General features: G+C 44.1%; 1 protein-coding gene across 2 annotated transcripts; it reads right to left on the bottom strand.

Moving 5' to 3' along the window:
* LOC133361604 (zinc finger protein OZF-like) lies at positions 1 to 26,357 on the bottom strand. Of its 2 annotated transcripts, none has more exons than XM_061580549.1 (2): positions 26,303 to 26,357; positions 1 to 6,581 (listed from the first exon to the last, which is right to left on the bottom strand). In XM_061580549.1, exon 2 carries the CDS (start codon positions 6,539 to 6,541, stop codon positions 4,982 to 4,984), a length of 1,560 nt encoding a protein of 519 aa, XP_061436533.1. In that variant the 5' UTR covers positions 6,542 to 6,581; positions 26,303 to 26,357; the 3' UTR covers positions 1 to 4,981. The 2 variants fall into 2 exon arrangements, with proteins under 2 accessions (XP_061436533.1, XP_061436532.1); XM_061580548.1 differs by having other exon boundaries at positions 1 to 6,551; positions 26,303 to 26,349.
* Between the last annotated feature and the right edge of the window lie 135 nt (positions 26,358 to 26,492).

The raw sequence follows: 26,492 nt of genomic DNA, 5'->3' as shown, positions 1-26,492 counted from the left end.
TTGTCAACACCGTACTTCTGAAGATGTCCTAATTGATACGTACAATTAACCCTCAATGGTTACGTTTGTTAAAACTGAGTAAGAGAAAAATCGGCTAACTCCTCCGAGTAGAACGACCATACACGGCGATAGGAAAAGTTCTTTAAAAAATGACAATATTCACATGAAACGTGCTAAAGAAACATGTGCCCAATGGCAAAAGTAGACATCAATGATTTCATTGAGAAGATTATGCAATTAACGAAATGTCCTGAAACAATAGTGTGAGTACTAGTGTGCCTTTTTGGCAAACAGATGCTTATCAATTGGATAATGGGACATCAATGAATTCACAGGCAAGATTCTGTAATCAAAAGAAAAAATCTCAACACACTAATATTCCTGTGAGTGTAGATTGATAACAAACGCTTATCAATGTTTAGTGTGTAAATGAATTCATTGGTAAGGTTATGCAATAAACAAAAACAATTGACTAAAATGCTTTGAAACGACCGTATTCATGTAACTCAAGGGAGAGAACAACGCTTTTCACGATCAACTAATAGTTAACGCACCACCTTGGGATGGCAACCCTTTTCGAAAAACACGAAGATAACTTTTTGGAACAATCTTATTCGTTCTGTGCGTTGTGTGTGGGTGTGTCGTCTTCTTGCTAACTGTTGAGTTAGCAGCTTCCGAAGTGCAGCGTTCCTTGTACCGAAAACACCTCAGGTCCCCAGGAAGGGCACTGGATCTGCGTGTGTCGAACACACGGTACCCTCGGCTGCTTCCTCAGTCTCTCTCCATCGCTGGGGTGGTTGCCGAGTCAGCACGCTGGTCACGCTGTGGGCGGTACCCGTGCTGCCAAGGATGATGGGTCCGGCTCCGTCTGCGTCGATGTGCGCGATCATCCCGTCGGCAGACAGCGCTCGCAGCTCGTCCGCTGTTTGCCACGCGTCACCTCCCTTGGCACCAGACACTGTTGATCCTTGTAGACTGTGGAGCGACTTGGAGAGACAGCACCTGTCGTCTTCTCCCCCCCCGCCCTCTTCAAGAGAGTCCTCTTCCAGTTGTCTCTACGACTCATGTTGCACAGAGGACACGCTACAGATCAAGTTATATCGTTCCGTGTCAGTCTCTGATCCGACCCTCAACTAAACTTCGCCTGTGGGTTGCGATTTAAAGGGGCACTCTCACGAATAGTGGTTGCACCAGCTTTCCCTCGAAGGGTTGACTTTGATCGGAGCACAATAGGAACGATTGTCACTCTATTATCGTGTTGGCTGTACACAGCGAACTCGTATCCGGGAATAGTAATGTTACGGCACTCTTTCCCACGTTTGTATTGTACTACTGCAAGTACCAGCCTTGGCTGGCAGCCTTGGCTGGCAGCCTCTCAATGACGCAAACATTTTTAAACCTCTACGTGATGTGTGGCTTCTGCCGATGCAGAGCTCCCTATTAATTTGCCAGGCACAAGGGCATTCCCCGGAGCCTACCACTCGCAGTACTTCTTCTTTCGTATGGCATTGTGAAAAGCAACAGTTTTTATTTTTAATGATCACCGTAAATGAATGCAAAGGTTCCTCATCCAGTTCAATGATGTGGTTGACGCAGTGTGGATTTCAGCGATACCGCCAGGATATGCATGGATGGAGCATTCATCGGTGATGTGCTTGATGGTTTGGATTTGTCAGTTGGGCGATTCTTTGAGCAGTACTGATTTCTGTTCTTGCATTCTTGCTTATATCTGAATTTTTCCACCTCAGGCTCTTTCTTCTCATAAAGGGGCAGCTGTTTTCCTTTTCAAGTCGCTTGGGCTGTTTGTTGTCCAGATGTTTTTATTACCGCCATGTTTCTGTTCACATTTTGGGCAGTGTTCCCCACACTCCCATCACGGGTTGGAATTGTTACATTTTTTTCGCATCAGACTTGCAGTCGCTCTCAAAAAGGGGCGCTGTGGCCTTTGCAGTCGTGACCTATTGTGCACGGGTGTGCTTGCTGTCGCCATGTTTTCCGTCCTCTCATCACGGGTTGGGAATTTTTTTTTACAACTCTTATTGCTTGGTACCATACCACTTTCGGCAGTTTTGACTCCAATCGACTCAAAAGTATATATTTTTGCAGCGTTCACAGCACTCACGTCGCAGTTTGGAATTATTGCGTGGTATTTGATATATTAGGGGGAGACGCCCCCCTGCATACATCATTTACTGCTACCATGTGCTGTTAGCTACTGGAAGACGAAGGTTGTTGGCGAGGCTCTGATCCCGTGGAATACATATTATCTTGGTCGCGTGTGATTGACATATTTCGCATTGTATCTCTTCTGAATGACCCTTGATCTAATACTTTCATAATTATTATTTGGTTCATATTTAACCAAGATATGCTACACCGTAGTTGTTTCTGAGGATATTCCGAGGGTTTTATTCATCTTTGTTCCCCGTCTGTATCGCCAGGGATATGTGCTTATTATCAAGTTATATTTTGATATCCTGAGGTTGAAGATGTAGCTAAGCTTCGAACTTTACTCTTGTATTATAAAAACTCCAGTCAGCTCATTAACTGCCCTTGGGTGGATTTCAAAGTCCAAGGAAGGTTCGTGACCCCTGCTGTTTATGTCTGCTTTATTATGGGTTGTTTCCTTTATTGCAGCCTTGTCTTGAAGTCAACTGGGGATTACCCGCAGAATCTCGTTAGCCGCCCTCCCTTGGGTTTGCCATTTTTAAAATTACATTTTATGACTTCCCAAGCAGGCTTGTAAGTAATTATCCTCCAGCTGTCTGCGTGGCAAAGTAGGAGGCAGGGGGGGGGACTCACAATTTCCGTGCCCCAGCACTAAATCCCGATCAAATTTATTAACAAAAAAGGCAGAATCACCTAATACATTTTTTTGGAAAAGGCATATGCACAACATGCTCTGAGTGTTTGTGATGAGATATGATACGAAACTCCGAGCTGCTGAGGCGATGAAGCAAGCATCATTATAATGCTAATATTAGATTTCAAGTTTTCGTGACTGCAGGGATCCATACTCTTTGGTTCTTTCGGTAAAGTCACGTAGGTATAAAATAAAACAAGTTAAATTAAATCACGACGTTTTGGGCGCAACACAAGTGCCCGTCATCAGGTGGAACCACAACAATAAACAATTGCTGAAGTGGGCAAGAGGAGGCTGCTTGTAACAAGAGGCTATATATAAGTAAGAGAGGGGGGAGGAGCCAGGGAGGAGAGATAGAGAGGGTGGGGGTGTGGGGTAGGGGGAGTGCAAGCTCCGACACGAGTGCGACAAAATGCAGGGGCTGGGGGGTAGGAGGCTGAATAAACTGGAGATGCGGATATGAAGGCAAACTATAAAGCAGTTAAGGTTTTACCTGGTTAATAACATCCTTCCAATGATTGCTCAATTTGTATCCATCTTCTCGGTTTAAGTTATGTCTATGTTTATATATCTGGATGGCTTCATGAATAAACCTTTGATAGTAGCCCGAAGGTTTGCAGAGCCCCTTGGTCTCAAAAAAACAATATCATGAGAGCCCACAGCGTTATAGCAATGGTCAGCCACGGCGGAGGTATTAGTCTTGCCGTGTTTCAGATCTGCCTTGTGCTCGCGAACACGGTCCAACACATGCCGTTTTCGATTTAAAGCTTTCGTGACTGCAGGGATTCATCTTCTTGGTTCTTTCGGTAAAGTCACGTAGTAGGGAAGTAATAAAATAATAAAAATAAAACATAATAAAATAATTCTCACGACGTTTCGGCCACAACGCAAGCAGCCGTCCTCAGGTGAAGAACATGTCTGTCGATAAGACAGAGTCTAAATGACAGGTCTTAGGCTTGGAGTGTCTATTTAAGCTGTGAGGGAGGAGGAAGAGAGCCTTGACAAAAGAATTTGCATTTGAAGAGGAATTTAGCATATTTATGGGAAATGCAGGAATGCGAATAGAGCTAATTGTGAAATGCGTGGGAGGTGGGCGGGGGGTTTTCAAAGTCATATTATGCCCATGCATTATGCAGGAGTAGCAGCATCAAAGGGAGGGGGCAGGGGCAGCACCAACAAAGGGAAGGAATGTGAATAGTATGCAGCTGCAGCAACCAAACAACCACGTAAAAAACTAAAGTATAAACTTCATAGTATCATCAGTATAATAAATATACTCTCCAATAAGCTGAGCTACTAACAGTAAGTAATACATTACAATTCTATGTCGCAAAAAATATAATATGCTTCCAGCTAAACTTGTTTCCCTTACATCAAACAGGTCTGCCCCGTACTATATGCTGCCATAGACAAACCCAACATTAAATTACATACTGTATTACTATACACCACCCTATACCTTATACATTGTTATATTACACTATGTATTATTCTACCCACCCTAATGTATTTCACACTGCTATATATTCACTATATAATTACGATACTATATATTACTTTGTACATTGTTTTAAGCATATAAATGTTATACTATTTGTTATTATACACTGTACCATTGACCGTCGTGTGAAAGATACTAAGAGGCAGCAACGAAATATGAGAATGGGAGAGTAGCAGAGCAAAGAATCCATTCCCTGCCGTTTTGTTTCATCAATGTAACAATCACCATAGGAGCAACTTAGTTTGTAGACTCCCGGATATTGCATGTCATGATCTGCAAACCTTGCCCACTTCAGCAAGTTTTTTGTTTGTGGTTGTTTCACCTGATGATGGGCACTTGTGTTGCGCCCCGAAACGTCATGATTTCATTTATTTTATACTTACGTGACTTTACCGAAAGAACCAAAGCGTATGAATGCTAATATTATTGTAACATTATGAATGCTTGGGAGCGTATTGGCTCTAGCTCCTGGTTATAGATCTACCCAACCCACAGGTCCGCAAATACTGACCTCTCTACTCTGCAGGTTGAACCAAAGAATTGATTGTTCAACTTCACATTCTTTCATTAAAGGCCTGTGACAAAGGTGAATCTACTGGGGCTTCATTGTCTAAAGCTTACACATCTACCGGGTCTCCATTTGACTTTGTTTTGTCTAAGAAGTCCACCCATACCTCCACTTCCACAAACTGCTGGGAGTTGCCTCGCTCTGCCTCACAGTCAGAATTCTCCTCCTGCTTCACGTTGCCTCCATCGAAGTGAAGGTCCGATTTTGGAGTTGAATCTTCATCTTCACATTTCACCTTCACTTCTTCACGCTTCATTGTCACCTCTTCAAATTTCACCTTGATACATTTCATAGTGTCCAAGCTGGAATGTACTTCTGGTTCTTTTTTCAGGAGGGATGGGCTCATTGCAGCACTTTGACTTTCACAAGTCGATTTCAGACTACACTCCTTGAGGATCTTCTGATGCATGTGTGTCCTCTGGTGTCTATGAAGATCTGATAACTGTGCAAATGCCTTCCCGCACAGAGTGCACTTGAAGGGTTTCTCTCCTGTGTGTGTTCTCTGGTGTCTATGAAGATCTGATGACTGTGCAAATGCCTTCCCGCACATAGTGCACTTGAAGGGTTTCACTCCTGTGTGTGTTCTCTGGTGTTTTTTAAGATACGATGACTGTGAAAATTCCTTCTCACACACACTGCACTTGAAGGTGTTATTTCCTGTGTGTATTCTCTGGTGTCTTTTAAAAGAAAATGAACTTGAAAATGCCTTCCCACACACACTGCACTTGTTTGGTTTCTCTCCTGTGTGTGTTCTCTGGTGGATCTGAAGACCTGATGCCCATGCAAATGCCTTCTCACAGACAGTGCATTTGAAAGGGTTATCTCCTGTGTGTATTCTCTGGTGTCTTTTAAACGAAAATGAACTTGAAAATGCCTTCCCACACACATTGCACTTGTTTGGTTTCTCTCCTGTGTGTGTTCTCTGGTGTAGCTGAAGAACCGATGCCCATGCAAATGCCTTCTCACAGACAGTGCATTTGAAAGGGTTATCTCCTGTGTGTATTCTCTGGTGTATTTTAAAATAGAATGAACTTGAAAATGCCTTCCCACACACACTGCACTTGTTTGGTTTCTCTCCTTTGTGCATTCTTTGGTGTATTTTAAGAGTTGATGATTGTGAAAATGCCTTCTCACACACACTGCACTTGAAGGGTTTTTCTCCTGTGTGTGTTCTCTGGTGGATCTGAAGACCTGCTGCCCATGCAAATGCCTTCTCACAGACAGTGCATTTGAAAGGTTTCTCTCCTGTGTGTGTTCTCTGGTGTTTTTTAAGAGTCGGTGAATTTGAAAATTCCTTCCCACACACACCACACCTGAAGGGTATCTCTCCTGTGTGTGTTCTCTGGTGGATCTGAAGACCTGCTGCCCATGCAAATGCCTTCTCACAGACAGTGCATTTGAAAGGTTTCCCTCTTGTGTGTATTCTCTGGTGTTTTTTAAGAGTCGATGAATCTGAAAATTCCTTCCCACACACACTACACCTGAAGGGGTTCTCTCCTGTGTGAGTTCTCTGGTGCTGTGTCAAATTTCCAGTACGATCCGTGCTGTATGTACACTGGTCGCAATGTTTGATTTTTGTTCCGAGCTGCGCTGAGTGCCTTTGCTCCATCAGACCAATTCTGCAGAGGAAGCATCAGAGGAAGCGTCAGCTGCAGACAGAAAAACATATTCGATACCATCTACGTCAGTATCAAGACAGAGAAATGAATACAATCTTTGATTTCAAGATTTTGTGACTGCAGGAATTACTCTTTGGTTATTTCGGTAAAAGTCACGTAGATATCAAATAAAAAATAAAATAAATAATGGGACACAACGTTTCGATTGCAACACAAGCAACCATCATCCGGTAAGAACTGTATGTAAATGCAAGCTCGGAGAGACACATAAATAAACTCTTACACGCACATATGTAGAGGTGTATTTGTGCATGGGCACGGATGGCTAACAAACACAAGGGGCGTGGTTAGAGCCGTACACAGAGGAGGTGCTCACACCGACGTCCGCACCTGCATCCCCCACGGGCCCCTCCCGGGGGGCCGAGTACTATAAAAGGTGGTGAGCCAGAGGACTCGAGGTCGAGTATTAGCTTAAACCAGCGAAGAGTGAAGACCAGCTAGAATAAGCCCCGGAACTCCCCTGGCTCGCTGTCCTTGTCAGGGCCGACCAGGGCAAGCCGGTGGTGTGGCCCCGAGAGCCCAGACTGACGTTCTTGTAAGAGCCGGTCTGGAGACTCAGGGTGCCGGGATCCCAGCTAGACCAGGGCTGGGATAGGTAGCCTCCCCTAGCTCCGTAGTGGAGGACTTGGGCGTAGGTTAGCGGGGTTAGATGTTGTGTCTCCCTGTAGCCGAGTGAAGGGGACGATAACCTCTTAAGTACTGTGTGTACCCGTTACTGTGCACAAGTTGGTGTTAATAAATAAGTGTGCCTCCGACCCCGTCGTCAAAGCCTCCTGAATACTTACTACACATACATTTCACATGGATCATTAACATCTAACCTATAAAAGTCATTTTTGTCTGTCCATCTGTCTGCGTATGCGCACTTGCGAGGGATTTGGCTCTTGAACCGTGAGGTTAACGTCGAACAAAATTATTGACAGGCAGCACACCCTAAGCGTCGCAGTGGGAATAGGCTATTCCATTTTTCAATCCGTCAACTTTAAAGTAGTTTAATAAACGATTTAGTGCGATTTATATCTATTTCATTATTTCCCAGCCCCGCGAGCGACACAGCACGCATTTGCGCATGCGCGAAACTGACAGGAGTTGCCCCTGGCAACACACACACGACATCCTGGAGAGTGGGGGGGATTTTTCATTCGCGTTCAAAAGGCAAAACAATGTACACGCAACGCTGAGGTAAATTCATCAAAGTGTCAAGTCCTCTTCTCTCCCCCCCCCCTCCACCCTGTGTGCACTTACTATTATAGGGACAGTAGATACTAAAATAACAACGCTTAGACAGTGTTATTGTAGAGGGGGGGCGGAGTAGCGGCCCAGCCCCCAGCCTCACCCGGCTGGGCAATCTAGGCGAGGCCCGGGGCTCTGCACAGGACTAGGCCTCACCACGGCACTCTGTCAGGTGAGTATTTTGTGATATAGAGTCGAAATATACTGCTACTAGCGGGAAGTACCCGGCGTTGCCCAGGGGAAAAATATATTTTAAAACTTCTCAACTTAAAAACATAACTTATACAAATGAAAAGAAAAACTTTGATCATTACCTCACCGATTAAAAATAAAATAAAATCCAACGCGCGGTGAAAAAGAACGCTCGCGTGCCATGATTCAATTCTTTAAATCGCACAAAGGAATTGAAGGTTGTAGATTTCTTTAGAAACGGCCTATTCCCGTTTAATCAATACCACAAACGCTCACCAGATATTGATTCTCGCTAGTTCTGTATGCGGGTTGACGATACACATTTCATGGTCATCCCCCCCCCCCCCCCCCCCAAAATACAAAAGTCTATTTTTATACGTTTTGCATTGTGTACAGTCTGGAAGCTACCCAAATGCCAAATTTCAAGTTTTTTGGATGTTGGGAAGTATGCTAAATATTTCGAACAGACACACATTCACAAATGTCCCTTTATATATATACAATGAGGGAAAAAAGTATTTGATCCCCTGCTGATTTTGTACGTTTGCCCACTGACAAAGAAATGATCAGTCTATAATTTTAATGGTAGGTTTATTTGAACAGTGAGAGACAGAATAACAATAACAAAATCCAGAAAAACGCATTTCAAAAATATAAATTGATTTGCATTTTAATGAGGGAAATAAGTATTTGACCCCTCTGCAAAACATGACTTAGTACTTGGTGGCAAAACACTTGTTGGCAATCACAGAGGTCAGACGTTTCTTGTAGTTGGCCACCAGGTTTGCACACATCTCAGGAGGGATTTTGTCCCACTCCTCTTTGCAGATCTTCTTCAAGTCATTAAGGTTTCGAGGCTGACGTTTGGCAACTCGAACCTTCAGCTCCCTACACAGATTTTCTATGGGATTAAGGTCTGGAGACTGGCTAGGCCACTCCAGGACCTTAATGTGCTTCTTCTTGAGCCACTCCTTTGTTGCCTTGGCCGTGGGTTTTGGGTCAATGTCATGCTGGAATACCTATCCACGACCCATTTTGAATGCCCTGACTGAAGGTAGGAGTTTCTCACCCAAGATTTGACGGTACATGGCCCCGTCCATCGTCCCTTTGATGCGGTGAAGTTGTACTGTCCCCTTAGCAAAAATACACCCCCAAAGCATGTTTGCATCTCCATGTTTGACGGTGGGGATGGTGTTCTTGGGGTCATAGGCAGCATCCCTCCTCCTCCAAACACGGCGAGTTGAGTTTATGCCAAAAAGCTCCATTTTGGTCTCATTTGACCACAACACTTTCACCCAGTTGTCCTCTGAATCATTCAGATGTTCATTGGTAAACTTCAGCCGGGCATGTATATGTGCTTTCTTGAGCAGGGGGACCTTGCGGGCACTGCAGGATTTCAGTCCTTCACGGCGTAGTGTGTTACCAACGGTTTTCTTGGTGACTATGGTCCCAGCTGCCTTGAGATCATTGACAAGATCATCCCGTGTAGTTCTGGGCTGATTCCTCACCGTTCTCATGATCATTGCAACTCCACGAAGTGGGATCTTGCATGGAGCCCCAGGCCGAGGGAGATTAACAGTTCTTGTGTTTCTTCCGAATAATTGCACCAACTGTTGTCACCTTCTCACCAAGCTGCTTGGCGATGGTCTTGTAGCCCATTCCACCCTTGTGTAGGTCTACAATATTGTCCCTGACATCCTTGGAGAGCTCTTTGGTCTTGGCCATAGGTGGAGAGTTTGTAATCTGATTGATTGCTTCTGTGAACAAGTGTCTTTTATACAGGTAACAAGCTGAGATTAGGAGCACTCCCTTTAAGAGTGTGCTCCTAATCTTAGCTCGTTACCTGTATAAAATACACCTGGGAGCCAGAAATCTTTCTGATTGAGAGGGAGTCAAATACGTATTTCCCTCATTAAAATGCAAATCAATATATACAAATTTTGACATGCGTTTTTTAGGATTTTGTTGTTGTTATTCTGTCTCTCACTGTTCAAATAAACCTACCATTAAAATTATAGACTGATCATTTCTTTGTCAGTGGGCAAACGTACAAAATCAGCAGGGGATCAAATACTTTTTTCCCTCACTGTTTGTAGATATCCATTATTGCGCCCCCCCTCCAAAAATATATAGAAAAGTATGTTTTTATACTTTTTGCATTGTGTACAGTCTGGAAGCACCCCACATGCCAAATTTCAAGTTTGTTGCATGTCAGGAAGTATGTAAAACAATTCAAACACACATATTCACAAATTTCCCTTTTATATATAACACTAGCGGTAAGTACCCGGCGTTGCTCGGGCAAAAAAGGAAGATACACACATGGACTTACACACAGACATTGACCCACACACATAGAAACACATCAACGTAGACGCACATACACACATATATGGTTAAATCCAGGAAAGGATCGTTAGCAGGCCAACCTAAATTTTTCTAACCGGTGAAGATGTTCCATTAGGGGGGTGCACGTTTCGCAAGCGTAGAGAAGGGAGGGAATTACCGTGCCCGAGAAGACCTAGAGCTTCATGGAGCGAAATACCAGGTAGCTTCCACACAGCGAAACACAGCCGATGAAAAGATAATGGCGCTCGACTGATTTGGAGTGAGACCTCTGCTGTTAAACCGGAGCCGGTCATGAGCACACTGGCCAGGTATGGGAATCTCGGCATTCTCTCCACAACTACCGCATTACCAATTGTGAGTTGTGGGGGTGGATTGTTCGATGGTACAAAATACCCAGGCAGGTGCTTAGTTTTGGTGGGGCTGATAGTAAGGCTCCACCTCTTAGTGGCAAGCTCCAGGTTCAGCCGCAGTGAGCAGCAATCACCAGAGCATCGGCATACATAACATGGTTGAGCAATAGGGAGGCATCCCTTGACCGCACCCGGGAATCGATCAGCCTCCCATTGTATCTGTACCATATGGTAATTCCTCGGGAACAGCCATTGAAGGCTTCACGAACTACGTGGTCAAAATGTGTTAAATAATGTGGAGCCAGAGGACATCCCTGTTACACCCTAAGGCAGGGGTCCTCAAACTTTTTAAACAGGGGGCCAGTTCACTGTCCCTCAGACCGTTGGAGGGCCGGACTATAGTAAAAAAAAAACTATGAACAAATTCCTATGCACACTGCATATATCTTATTTTGAAGTGAAGAAACAAAACGGGAACAAATACAATATTTAAAATGAAGAACAAGTAAAGTTAAATCAACAAACTTGCCAGTATTTCAATGGGAACTATGGGCCTGCTTTTGGCTAATGAGATGGTCAATGTCCGGTTCCATATTTGTCACTGCTAGTCGTAACAAGTGATGCAAGTGTGCATCCGTTAGTCTAGATCTGGTTGGAGATTTCAAATGTTTCATTCTGGAAAAAGTCTGTTCACAGACATAAGTGCTGCCAAAGATGGTTGCCATTTTGAGTGCATGGTTCCTGAGATGAGGATATGTCTCAGAGGGGAGAGATGCATAGAAATTATGAAGGCTGCTTGACTTGAATGCGTCTTTCAGAGTCACAATTCTGCAGTTCAGCCAGTTCCATTTGGTAAATTGTATCCACATTTTCAATGTCAATAGAAAATGGGTTACGGAAAAGCTGTATGTCCTGTTCATGGAGATGAAGCTCTTTAAATCCAAATTGGAACTCCTTTTGCAATTTTTCCAGTGAATCCACACATGTTTTGTTTGGGAATGCAACCAATGGTTTTTCCGCTAACAGATTTTGAGTTGTGGGGAGATGGCAGAAGTTTTCCTCCTTCACTTGTTTGATGAGGAGGCCTAATTTTACTTCAAATGCTTTGACATGTGATTGCATATCACAGATGAGCTTCCCCTTTCCTTGAAGTTGCACATTGAAACTGTTGAGTAGCTCTGTTACATCTGTCAGAAAGGCAAGGTGCCATTTCAATTCTGCATCATTGAGCTCTGGTACTTCTTTGTTTTTTTAAAGCAGAAAAGCTGTAATCTGTGGAAGTAAGTCATAGAAACGTTTCAAAACTCTCCCTCGACTCAGCCAACGGACTTCTGTGTGATACAGAACATCTTCATAGTCAACATTTAGCTCAGACAGAAATTCCTGAAATTGTCTGTGGTTTAGTGCATGAGCTCTAATGAAGTTAACACAAGATACCACAAATTTCATAACAGAGTCCCACTTCAGTGATTTACTACACAGCGCTTGTTGGTGGATGAGACAGTGTATGGCTATTGGATGAGAATGGTTATGTTTATCCATCTCTTGGTTAATGCGAGCAATTACTCCTTTCTTAGACCCCACCATGCTAGGAGCGCCATCAGTTGTCACACTGGCTAGTTTAGCCCAGTTCAGCTCCAAACCATTCATAGTTTGGCAAACATTTTCATATATATCCTCTCTCCTTGGTTCTTTCGGTAAAGTCACGTAGAAGGGAAGTAATAAAATAATAAAAATAAAACATAATAAAATAATTCTCACGACGTTTCGGCCACAACGCAAGCAGCCGTCCTCAGGTGAAAACCAGGTCTGTCGGGGAGACAGCGTCTGAATGAAACAGCACACGAGCTTGGAGCACATATAAGCTGGGTTGGAAACGGGGGAAAGAGCGCCTTGACAAAATAATTTGCATGTCAAGAGGAATTTAGCATATTTATGGGAAATGCAGGAATGTTATTAGTACTACATATGCAGCACGGGCATATGTAGTACTAATCACATTCCTGCATTTCCCATAAATATGCTAAATTCCTCTTGATATGCAAATTATTTTGTCAAGGCGCTCTTTCCCCCGCTTCCAACCCAGCTTATATATGCTCCAAGCTCATGTGCTGTTTCATTCAGACGCTGTCTCCCCAACAGACCTGGTTTTCACCTGAGGACGGCTGCTTGCGTTGTGGCCGAAACGTCATGAGAATTATTTTATTATGTTTTACTTTTATTATTTTATTACTTCCCTTCTATGTGACTTTACCGAAAAAACCAAGAAGATGAATCCCTGCAGTCACGAAAGCTTTAAATCGAAAGATATCCTCTCCTGTAGTTGTTCCTTTGATGCTTTGCAGTGCAGCAAGCTCTTCTGTGACTTCGAAATAGTCATTCGTCCCACGAATAAAAATTAGAAGTTGTGCAGAATCACGAACATCATTGCTTTCGTCGAGTGCCAAGGAAAAATAGGAAAGTTTTTTTGTGGAGTTTTGCAAATGCTGATGCAAATTCTCTCCCATTTCTTCAATTATCCGTGTAATTGTAGGTCCTGAAAGACTCACTGTACTAAATAAATCGACCTTCTCTGGACACATCTCTTTGGCAACAGAAAGAAGGCATTCTTTAACAAATTCTCCCTCCACGAATGATCTGCCAGTGCACGCTATTAGCTTGGCAACTTGAAAACTTGCTCGCAGTGATGAAATATTTAGCTGCTTCTGCTTCACAAAAGTATTTTGCTGAGTTAATGTATTTTTCAGTTTTAATATTTTATCTTTTCTCACTTCTCTGACCAAACAATCATATTTATCTTCATGTTGAGTTTCATAGTGTCGACGTAAATTGTATTCTTTGAACACAGACACTATATTCTGGCATATCAGACACACAACTCTTTACTTGTACTGCATGAAAAAGTAATCATAAGTCCACTGTTCTTTGAATATACTACACTCCGAGTCAATTTTTCTCTTTCTTGACATCATTGTTTCCTAGGGAGTCAAAATTGCTATTAGTAAAATACCAATATATATACAGCGCTACAAAAACAATATACCAGCAATAAGTTTGCCCACACAGAGACATACAGACTGCACTGCCCATCAATGCAGTCTGATTGGGGGGAACTCCATCCCCTCTCCCTCTTCCACCAATGACCGTCCTTCTCATGTAGAAAAAAAGTGACAGGCAGCGGCGGCAAAAACACCCGGCGGGCCGGATAAATGTCCTTGGCGGGCCGCATGTGGCCCGCGGGCCGTAGTTTGAGGACCCCTGCCCTAAGGTGTAGAGGGAATGGCTCTGACTGACGGCCATGTAGTTTTACGCGGGGCCGCTCACCATCATGAAGGTCCTTAAGGATTATGAGCAAAGTTTGAGGGACTCCGAAAGCATGAAGAACAACCCAGAGGCCAGGCCTACTGATGGTATCATAGGCCTTGAGCAGGTCAATAAAGCACATACATTCACTCACTCACATGCGCACATGGAGCTACAGACACGCAAAAAAATGGACTTACACTGACTGACATGGAGCCATGCACACAAAGCGACTAACACAGACAGCCATGTACTGACACACACAGACATCGACTCACACATACAAACACATGGACTTACACACACATACATACATAGACTGACACACATTGCCCTACACACACATAGACATATGGACTGTGACACACAGACATCTACTTTAGATACACACACATAGATTAACAAACACACATCGACACACATAGACACACAAACGCACATTGACTTACACACTCAGATGGAGCCATGCACACACATCGACTCACACACATGCATTGACGTACACACATCGAGTGAAACACAGACGTATGAAGTAACACACATATGTGGACTAACATACACACAGCGACAGATACGCACACAAATGGACTGACACACACACACAAAACACTTGTACGTACACACACACGGGGCGTTGTCCATTTGAAAAAGACAGACACACACATGGACCCACACACATAGAAACCCATCGACTTACACGCACACAAACACATGGACTCACACACACAGACATTGACTTTAGGCACACGCATCTAGTTTCTGCACACGAACATTATAATAGTAATAGAGTATTAGGCAACTTATTAGTTTCATAATAGTAAAGAATGAAGCAGAGTTGTTATGTGCACACAAACATTATCATTGTAATGTTTATAAACGTATTTGTTTAATAGTAAACAATAAACCTGAGTTCTTAGCGAAAGATTGAATAAAATTGTACTTTACATTGGCGTGGTGACGCCTCGTCCCGTGCAGAGCCCGCGGCCTCGCCTAGATTGGCAAGCCGGAGGTGAGACGTTGCCAGGCTGCGAGCTGGGCCGCTACCCCCCCCCCCACCATCCCCCCGCCCTCCCCATAATAATACTATGTAACCGCTTTAATAATATGAAATTAATATCTAAGGACTTTATATGAGTAACTGCACGCATTGGGGTGGGGGGGGGGGGAAGAGGACATCACACTGTGAAGATAAATTGGCAGCGTGATGTGTATATCTATTCCATGTTAAACGCGTAAAATAAAATGTCTCCCGTGAGCTGGAGCGAACGCGCATGACTTGGCAGGGCCCGCCCCCCCCCCCACGCAATTGGCGTCACTTGGTACGGTCGATGTCGCGCAATAAGTAAATAATGAATAATAGAAACGGCACAAATGTGTTATTTAAACTACTTTAAAGTTTACGGACGGGAAAACAGAATAGCCTAAACCCACAACGGGGCTTAGGGCGTGCCGCCTGGAAAATTATTTCGGTCTTAAACCCCACCGTCCGAGAGCCAAATCCCCCGCAAGCGCGAGCGTGCGGAGACTTTTATATATAAGAAGATGATAGAAGATAGTCAGCATGTACTACTGTAGTGATAGCAGGTACCACCACAGTCGGCATGTATTGCTGTAATCATACAGGTACCACCACAGTCAGTGTGCACTGCTTTAGTCAGTGCAGGATACCACCACAGTCAGTATGCACTGCTGTAATAATAGTAGTGACCACCACAGTATGCACTGCTGTAGTGAAAGCAGGTACCACCACAGTCGGCATGTACTGCTGTAATCATACAGGTACCACCACAGTCAGTGTGCACTGCTGTAGTCATTGCAGGATACCACCACAGTCGGTATGCACTGCTGTAGTGAACGCATGTACCACCACAGTATGCACTGCTGTAATCATAGCAGGTACCACCACAGTCAGTATCCACTTCTTTAATCATAGCAGGTACCACCACAGTCAGTATGCACTGCTGTAATCATACAGGTACCACCACAGTCAGTGTGCAATGCTGTAGTCATTGCAGGATACCACCACAGTCAGTATGCACTGCTGTAATAATAGCAGTGACCACAGTATACAATGCTGTAGTTAAAGCAGGTACCACCACAGTCGGTATGCACTGCTGTGGTGAAAGCAGGTACCACCAGTCGGTATGCACTGCTGTAGTGAAAGCATGTGTAATAAAGCTCGTTGAGGCGACTTCTGTAATCCGGTCTTTTATTCAACTTTGCATTACAGCTTTCCTTCACGCTGCTGACAGGCAGCGTGAGAGGGACAGATAGAGAGAGACACACTGCCACTTGGCAACCCGGAGCCCCGCTCCCGCGTGGCCCCCTTCCTCTGTTAGTTCCCATTCTGACCCCTTGTCGTCCGTCTCCACCCCTATTTAATACCCGGGTCACGTGGTACATTTCCACCAATCCTGGTTAGCCTCTATGGAATATTCCAGAAGCTTCCGGGACCACGCCCCTGACCCGTCTCTCCATTGGCTGTGGCTAAAGCCAGCAGAACCAATCCTCTACAACCAGCTGTCACCTTTCCATTATGTCAGGGCCACGCCCCTAGGCTTCCCCCCATTGGCTATGAACCAGGACCAGCAGAGCCAATCGTCGTGACGAGTTGTAATCCGTCAACGACCCAGATATAACCTCACATTACACATGTACCACCACAGTATGCACTGCTGGTATCATAGGTACCACCAGTCAGTATGCACTGCTGGTATCATAGCAGGTACCACCACAGTCAGTATCCACTGCTGTAATCATAGCAGGTACCACCACAGTCAGTATGCACTGCTGTAATCATAGCAGGTACCACCACAGTCAATATGCACTGCTGCAGTGATAGCAGGTGTCACCACAGTCAGTAAGCACTGTAGTGATCACAGGAACCATCAGGCAGTATGCACTGCTGTAGTGATAGCAGGTGCCACCAGTCAGTAGGCACTGCTGTAGTGATAGCAGGAACGATCACAGTCGGCATGCACTGCTGTTATCATAGCAGGTACCACCACAGTCAGTATGCACTGCTGTAATCATACAGGTACCACCACAGTCAGTGTGCAATGCTGTAGTCATTGCAGGATACCACCACAGTCAGTATGCACTGCTGTAATAATAGCAGTGACCACAGCATGCAATGCTGTAGTTAAAGCAGGTACCAACCACCACAGTCGGTATGCACTGCTGTGGTGAACGCAGGTACCACCACAGTCAGTATGCGCTGTTGTAATGATAGAAGGTAACACCAGTCGGTATGCACTGCTGTAGTGATATTAGATACTGCTATCGAGTTGGTAGATACTGCTATAAAAAGTAGATACTAAAACACTCAGTATATACCACTACAGTCAGTAAATACTGCTACAGTCAGTAGATACTACTATACAGTCAGTAGATACTACTAGTCAGTAGCTATTAGAGACAGTAGATACTACTATATATTAGATACTGCTATAGAATTAGTAGTTACTACTATAGCAGAGGTCGCAATTATGTACCCGATACCCGTACCCTACCCGATACCCGGCTGGGTACGGGTACCCGTTTGCGACCCTGGTGCGGCCGGGTACTGGTACGGGTAGGCCGTGAGTCACTGGTGAGTAACCGTTTGTCACTCATTTACCAACGTCTTGTCTCTTCTCACAATTCAAGTTCCTAGAATCAACCCACCCGCGCCTGCAACATGGCTTCATCCCAGAGGTCGCAATCGGGTACCCGATACCCGGCTACCCGTACCCAGCCGGGTATCGGGTACGGGTACCCGTACCCTACCGGGTACGGGTACTCGTTTGCGACCCTGATGCGGCCGGGTACGGGTACGGGTAAGGAATCAAAACCCGTTTGCGACCTCTGTACTATAGTCAGTGGATACTACTAAAGCAGGGGTCCTCAAACTTTTTAAACAGGGGGCCAGTTCACTGTCCCTCAGACCGTTGGAGGGCCGGACTATAGTTAAAAAAAAAACTATGAACAAATTCCTATGCACACTGCATATATCTTATTTTGAAGTGAAGAAACAAAATGGGAACAAATACAATATTTAAAATGAAGAACAAGTAAAGTTAAATCAACAAACTTGCCAGTATTTCAATGGGAACTATGGGCCTGCTTTTGGCTAATGAGATGGTCAATGTCCGGTTCCATATTTGTCACTGCTAGTCGTAACAAGTGATGCAAGTGTGCATCCGTTAGTCTAGATCTGGTTGGAGATTTCAAATGTTTCATTCTGGAAAAAGTCTGTTCACAGACATAAGTGCTGCCAAAGATGGTTGCCATTTTGAGTGCATGGTTCCTGAGATAAGGATATGTCTCAGAGGGGAGAGATGCATAGAAATTATGAAGGCTGCTTGACTTGAATGCATCTTTCAGAGAGTCACAATTCTGCAGTTCAGCCAGTTCCATTTGGTAAATTGTATCCACATTTTCAATGTCAATAGAAAATGGGTTACGGAAAAGCTGTATGTCCTGTTCATGGAGATGAAGCTCTTTAAATCTAAATTGGAACTATTTTTGCAATTTTTCCAGTGAATCCACACATGTTTTGTTTGGAAATGCAACCAATGGTTTTTCCGCTAACAGATTTTGAGTTGTGGGGAGATGGCAGAAGTTTTCCTCCTTCACTTGTTTGATGAGGAGGCCTAATTTTACTTCAAATGCTTTGACATGTGATTGCATATCACAGATGAGCTTCCCCTTTCCTTGAAGTTGCACATTGAAACTGTTGAGTAGCTCTGTTACATCTGTCAGAAAGGCAAGGTGCCATTTCCATTCTGCATCATTGAGCTCTGGTACTTTTTTGTTTTTTGAAAGCAGAAAAGCTGTAATCTGTGGAAGTAAGTCATAGAAACGTTTCAAAACTCTCTCTCGACTCAGCCAACGGACTTCTGTGTGGTACAGAACATCTTCATAGTCAACATTTAGTTTAGACAGAAATTCCTGAAATTGTCTGTGGTTTAGTGCATGAGCTCTAATGAAGTTAACACAAGATACCACAATTTTCATAACAGAGTCCCACTTCAGTGATTTACTACACAGCGCTTGTTGGTGGATGAGGCAGTGTATGGCTATTGGATGAGAATGGTTATGTTTGTCCATCTCTTGGTTAATGCGAGCAATTACTCCTTTCTTAGACCCCACCATGCTCGGAGCACCATCAGTTGTCACACTGGCTAGTTTAGCCCAGTTCAGCTCCAAACTATTCACAGTTTGGCAAACCTTTTCATAGATATCCTCTCCTGTAGTTGTTCCTTTGATGCTTTGCAGTGCAGCAAGTTCTTCTGTGACTTCGAAATAGTCATTCGTCCCACGAATAAAAATTAGAAGTTGTGCAGAATCACGAACATCATTGCTTTCGTCGAGTGCCAAGGAAAAATAGGAAAGTTTTTTTGTGGAGTTTTGCAAATGCTGATGCAAATTGTCTCCCATTTCTTCAATCCTCCGTGTAATTGTAGGTCCTGAAAGACTCACTGTACTAAATAAATCGGCCTTCTCTGGACACATCTCTTTGGCAACAGAAAGAAGGCATTCTTTAACAAATTCTCCCTCCACGAATGGTCTGCCAGTGCACGCTATTAGCTTGGCAACTTGAAAACTTGTTCGCAGTGATGAAATATTTAGCTGCTTCTGCTTCACAAAGTATTTTGCTGAGTTGTTAATGTATTTTGCAGTTTTAATATTTTATCTTTTCTCACTTCTCCGAACAAACAATCATATTTATCTTTATGTTGAGTTTCATAGTGTCGACGTAAATTGTATTCTTTGAACACAGACACTATATTCTGGCATATCAGACACACAGCTCTTTCCTTGTACTGCATGAAAAAGTAATCATAAGTCCACTGTTGTTTGAATATCCTACACTCCGAGTCAATTTTTCTCTTTCTTGACATCGTTGTTTCCTAGCGAGTCAAAATTGCTATTAGTAAAATACCAATATATATATACAGTGCTACAAAAACAAAATACCAGCAATAACTTTGCCCACACAGAGACATACAGACTGCACTGCCCATCAATGCAGTCTGATTGGGGGAACTCCGCTTTTACCCCAGGCTCACACTGGTGCAGGTGCCATTAAAAAGTTAATTACACCTGCAGTTTTGTTCACAGATCGCAGTGATCACTCTGTTATTACCCCTCTATCATTTACTCAGCGGTGCGTGTGCTGGGGATCTACATCCCCAGCACACAGGAATATCACTGGGAGTGGAGCCGAGGGGCAAGTGAGGGAGCTGAGGGAGGGAGAGCCAGTCAAGCGCAGCCAGGGGAGGGCTGGCAGCCTTAGGCCTGGGGGGCAAGTCCAGTCAATTGGCCCATTGAACCATTCACCAGCGCAGCCCAATGAGTGCCCACCGCCGCAGCTCAATCAGTGCCCAACGCCGCAGCTCAATCAGTGCTCACCTGCGCAGCCCAATTAGTGCTCACAAGCGCAGCCCAATTAGTGACCATGGGATGTGGGTGTCATCTGTTTCACCTCTTCGGTTCAGGGGGTAATGATGCTGCCAACTTCCTCCAAGCTGCCTCTGCTCTAAAAGACTGTGGCTGCGCTGTGATGCTCAGTCTGTCACGTCTCCCGCGCTCTCTCTCCCACGAACCAGCTTCCGGCTTTCACTGCCCACAAGTCACCGCGCAACTGGCCCCTCCCACATGCCCTGGCTTCCTCTGAGTGCTGGGAGGTGGGAGGGCCGGATAAATGTCCTTGGCGGGCCGCATGTGGCCCGCGGGCCGTAGTTTGAGGACCCCTGTACTAAAGAGTCAGCAGATACTACTATCCAGCTAGTCGTTACTACTATAGTCGGTAGATACTACTGTAGGGCCAGTAAATACTACGGTCAGTCGTTACTGCTAAAGTCAGGAGATAGTACTATAGGGCCAGTAGATACTACTTCGGTCAGTAGTTACCACAGTCAGTAAATACTACTAAACAGTCAGTAGCTACTACTGGCTCAGTAGATACTACTGTACAGTCAGTAGCTACAACTACAGTCAATAGACACTACTTACTCTGTTGTATGTAGGGTGTGTAGGTTTCTATACCTATGCGGGGGTAAATACATTTTTTGAGGGGGGGGGGTGAGGTCGACTATTTTTAGTAAACTTTTAGATCAACTATTTACTCCCCACTTTCTATAACTTTTTAGACTTCTGCAAGCCTCTTATCATTTTGTTGGTGAAGAAATGGACAAACGGCCCACTGGGCTTTCACAATACCTTAGTATCTGTGTATGTATATGTAAGGTTTGTTAGATAAGTTTTGAAACGTATTTTTCGCCCGGGCAACGCCGGGTACTTCCCGCTAGTATATAAACAAAACATCCACCATTCATGACGAATTGAGAGCAACCTTATCACAGTGCTAATGCCATGATAGGTGCAATTTAAGGCCATATAAGTGGCCTTAAATTGGTCTGATATGGACTAGACCTTGGCGATTGACACTCACAGCTTTGTATGGAGCAAATGTCCAGGCAGCTTCCACAGTGGTACACAGTGTAATGAAAGAATGCTGCTCGACTAATTTTAAGTGAGACTTTGGCTGCCAAACCAGAGCTGGTCATAAAACATGAACCCGGTATGGAAGCTCCTCCACCACTTGTACAACTGTCTGATTATTCATGGAGCGTTGAGGAGGTGCAGTGCTGGATGACATTACATTCCTAGGCAGGTGATTTATTTTTGTGGAACATTTGCAAGGCCCCATTTCATGATGGAATTATCCATAATTCCATCTCATTGAGTAGCCATTACCAAATCATCAGCAGATGTAACATGGTTGACCAGCAGGGAACGATCCTTTAACTATAACCAGGCATCGATTAGCGTATCATTGTAACCGTAACAAATGCTATGGTTTTATATGACCATTAGGAGCTTCTCAAACGACATCATTATTGAAACTGCTATGTGTAGTGACATCGTTGGATGTCACTCTATGAAGCTGGCCTGGGAGAGGCACGGCACGCCATGTATTAAAATCGCAGACACCACTAAAGGTGGATGCAGTACCGGCCCGAACGGGGCTCGGGGAGCACTGAGAGCAATGGATGGCACCACGCTCTGCGTGCAGTACAATCCCCTACAGCAGGCATGTCCAAAGTCCGGCCCACGGGCCAATCACGGCCCGTGGTCAGATTTCATACGGCCTGCAGCTTCGGTCTTATAATGTGCTATTTATGGCTCGCTAGCTCTGTCAGAATAAATAAATCATAAAATTCCTCCTTTCACCACACGGTGGCAGCACCATTATAATGCCATCTGGCTCTGCATCCGTGCCGCGAACCCTTCTCGAATAATTTCTGCCATGGCGACTGCAAAAAAAAAGAGAAAAGTTGACAGTGAGGGCCGCCGCTTTCAGGAGCGGTGGGAATTACAATACTTCTTCACTGAAAATCAAGGCAATTGTGTTTGTCTAATTTGTAAAAAGACGGTTGCCTTGTTTAAGGATTTCAACATAAAGAAACACTACGTGACTAAACATGCTACAACATACGACAAGCTAACAGGGAGTGACTGCGCTGAAAAAGTGAAGCAACTCCAAGCTGCTCTGGCATCGCAACAGTGATTCTTCACGCGGGCCTGTGAGTAAAAGGAAAACATCACCAAAGCCAGCTACGAAGTGGCCATGTTAATAGCTAAACATGGCAAACCTTTTACTGAAGGTGCGTTTATCAAAGACTGTCATGAAAATGGTGGAGAACATTTGCCCCGAGAAGAAGCAATAATTTATTAATGTTTGCCTGGCACGCAACACTGTGGCACGGAGAGTTGAGGACATATCGTCAGATATTCAGAGACAACTGGGGGACAGGGGAGTGGCTTTTGATTATTTCTCATTAGCCTGCGATGAAAGCACCATATGCATCTGACACTGCACAACTACTTATTTTTTTAAGAGGAGTTGATGACAACATGAACGTGACAGAGGAGCTGCTTGACCTCAAAAGCCTTAAAGGGCAAACCAGAGGAACAGATTTATTCGTTTCTGTTTGTGAAGCTGTTGATCATATGAAACTACCATAGAGTAAAGTTTCTGGGATCATTACCGATGGTGTGCCTGCCATGGCTGGTGAGCGAAGTGGATTGTCCACACTGATCTGCAATAAAGTCAGCGAAGAAGCAGGTAACGCTATTAAACTTCACTGTATCATTCACCAGCAGGCTCTCTGCGCCAAACATCTAACATTTGACGATGTTATGAAACCAGTGGCAAAGGCAATCAATTCTATTCGCTCTAAAGCTCTATACCACCGACAGTTTCAGCAGTTCTTGCGTGACATCCAGGCTGAATACGGTGACGTAATATATCACAACGATGTGAGGTGGCTAAGTCGGAGGTCCGCACTGCAGCGATTTTTCTCTGTCAAAGAGGAAATTGGACATTTTTTGGGTGAGAAGGGACAACCAATGGAAGAACTGTCCGATCCTGTATGGTTGTCAAATCTGTCTTTTTTGGTTGACATAATGAAGCATCTGAATGCGTTGAATGGTAATCTTCAAGGTAAAGATGCAGTGGTGAGCCAGCTATACACTCACATCAAGGCCTTTCCAAAGACACTTGTCCCAAACAGAGCCCTGCACCGCGCACTTCTCAGCTTTGAAAGAGGTCATTGACAGTTTCGCACAGACAACATCGGTGCGCAAATGAAGAGTTATGCAACAGCTATCGCATCTCTTTCTGTGGAATTTAACAAACGCTTTCGGGACTTTGCAGTTATTGAAAAGGACATGTTGCTTTTCTCTTCTCCCTTCTCCGTGGACCCTGATGATGCTCCTCCACAGCTGCAGCTCATTGAGCTGCAGTGCGACGATGAGTGCCACGGAAAACACCAGCAGTGTTCTCTTGTTGACTTTTACCGGCAGCTGGACAAAAGCAGGTTTCCAGAAATGCGGTCATTCGCTAAGAAAATGCTGAGCTTATTCGGCTCGACATATTTGTGTGAGCAAACATTCTCAGTCATGAACTTAAACAAGAACCGATTGAGGTCAAGAATGATTGACTCCCACTTGCGTGACATTTTACGCATCTCAACCACTGCCCTCAAGCCAGACACGGTCTCTTTACTGAAATCTAGATCTCAGTATCACCCTTCTCATTAGTGTCAGCAAGTTATCTGTTCCTTGATCAATCTGAAATTGAGTGTTTTGAACGTTAACATCACTATTTACAGTGAAAAGCCTAAAGCACACTAATGCACTTGGACTTATGGCACTTGTTTTATTAAACTCTTGAATAAGATTTGGTTATAACTGTTAATGTTATGTACCTGAAGTTGTGACACAAACTATTGCTTTCTGAAAGATCTTGTAAAAGACAAGGGCAAAATTCACTTGTTTTAAAGTTTAATAACAGACCACTTTGCATTACTTATAACTCCTGTTTAAAATGTTCATGAGGAAAAGATATTTAACTCATGGAAATTTAAGGTATTCTATACAGTTTGTTTAATGTTATCTGACTGAATGAAAGGCAGAATTGTGTTTTAGAGTTGTTCACGTCTGCCTGAGTGGCTTATATTTGGTTACATTGTCATTTGAAAAATATAGATAATTGTGACAATGAAAATTGTTTTCTAACAATGTGTATTTTCATGTAACTTTTGTGGTTAAAAAAATGTCAGAAGGAACTATTGGCCCCCGAGCATCATCACTTTATCAAATTTGGCCCTCTTTGCAAAAAGTTTGGACACCCCTGCCCTACAGGATAGAGTGCAAGGGTGCCAACCACGGAACGGGGTTGCAAGGGGCCATGGCACTCTGGTTGACCCTAGAGGACATGTGACCGGAGATGACGATTGCTTGTGTTGCGATCGAAATGTCGTGATATTTTTTTATCCACTTTATTTTCATTTATTATTATTTCTTTTTCTATCCACGTGACTTTACCGCAAGACCCAAAGAATATTAAATCCTGCAGCCTCAAAAGCTTTAAGTCAAGATTTAACTGCCGTCGACATTTATGCCAAAATTGAAGCTTCATTCGATTAAACCCACCAGAAGGCAAAACATCCAACATTGTCTATACTAAAGCTCTCCAAGGGCAACGAATTTAAAAGCTGTCTTCATTATGAAACAAACAAGCCCTGCGATTGTATAAAACAACCAAGAAACCGTGACAATATACACACATTCACAAACTTAATTGGCAGAATTCAATAATTCCAATAAAGCCAGCATTACAAGACATTGCTCTTAATATTTGAGTACTGAGACTTGTGTGAAGCCGGGTAACTTAGTTATTACCGAATAAATACTATACTTCCGATGAAAATGCTTGTGCATGAGTGCGGAGCGGTAGTTCAACGGTTAGCGTGTTGCGCTATAAACCCAGCGACCTGATTTATATTCCCACAGAGCCAAGCCACACCATTTGGCTGTCGACCTGATGAAGCTGGTTGTAATTACTGGCTAACGTCGTATTCAGATTGTAAATGTTGTGGCTTGGCTCTCCAACACACAACCTGTGTCGTGCTGCACTCGTGACGAATTGGCCACGTTCTGTTTCCGTGACAAACCCTTCCTAATTGGCTGTGTCAGGTGATGGCGGGTTTACCGACATATTTTTACGCGATCTAATCCAAACAAACCTGTATTATGGTTGTATATTTGGAATTTGCGTGTCTCTCTCCCCGTGGTCGCGTGGCTTTTCCTCCGGATCCTCAGGGTTTTTCTCTCCACATTTAGAGTCAACATCACCACGCGTTTAGAGTATTTGACCGACAGACATTTACATACGTTATATTCTTGGATCTTTCGGTAAAGTCACGTAGCAGGGAAATAATAAAATAATAATTAAAAACATAAAATTCTCACGACGTTTCGGCCACAACACAAGCAGCCATCCTCAGGTGAAGAACAGAGCTGTCGGAAAGACAGCGTCTTTATATGAATCCCTGCAGTCACGAAAGCTTTAAGTCGAAATTTACACACGTTGATAAGCCACTTTGTTGTCGGCAGGTCACTTCTGAAAAAGAGCGGTATAGCAGCTCAAGTGGGCTTGCCCTTGGTAAGATGAAAAAAGAACTGTAGAAATATTTAAAAGAAACAAAGTTTCAAAGTAGTAAGCCAGGTGAAGACAAATTAAACTTAAGCAGAGAATGAAAGCAAATGCAATCAGGCGAGGGCAGGTGGCAAGGCCCCGCGTTGTAATGTTCAAACCTGGACATCGATTCCATACTCGCTGCTACTCAATTGATATCTCTACGAGAGAGGAGCGAGGCTCTACCTGAGTAAACAACAACAACAACAACCACCACGATGTGAACTTCTCACCTCGGATCTCAGTGAGCGCGCGCGCGGTGCAGCAGCTTCCGGATATATCGTGACGTCACGCGGCAGCAGGAGGTGACATGACGTCACTTGCGGGGTTCAAAACAATCCCCTCCCCGAACGAGTGGCGGTGTAACTGAATATATTATGTTAATGAGACGGGCTCATGTCCAGTAATGAGGCGTGGATGCTA

Source organism: Lethenteron reissneri, unplaced genomic scaffold (assembly GCF_015708825.2).
Source record: "Lethenteron reissneri isolate LAM-NWPU_2019-01 unplaced genomic scaffold, ASM1570882v1 scaffold_115, whole genome shotgun sequence".
In the NCBI taxonomy this organism is placed as follows: Eukaryota; Metazoa; Chordata; class Hyperoartia; order Petromyzontiformes; family Petromyzontidae; genus Lethenteron; species Lethenteron reissneri.
This window is presented reverse-complemented; position numbering and strand designations above follow the sequence as displayed.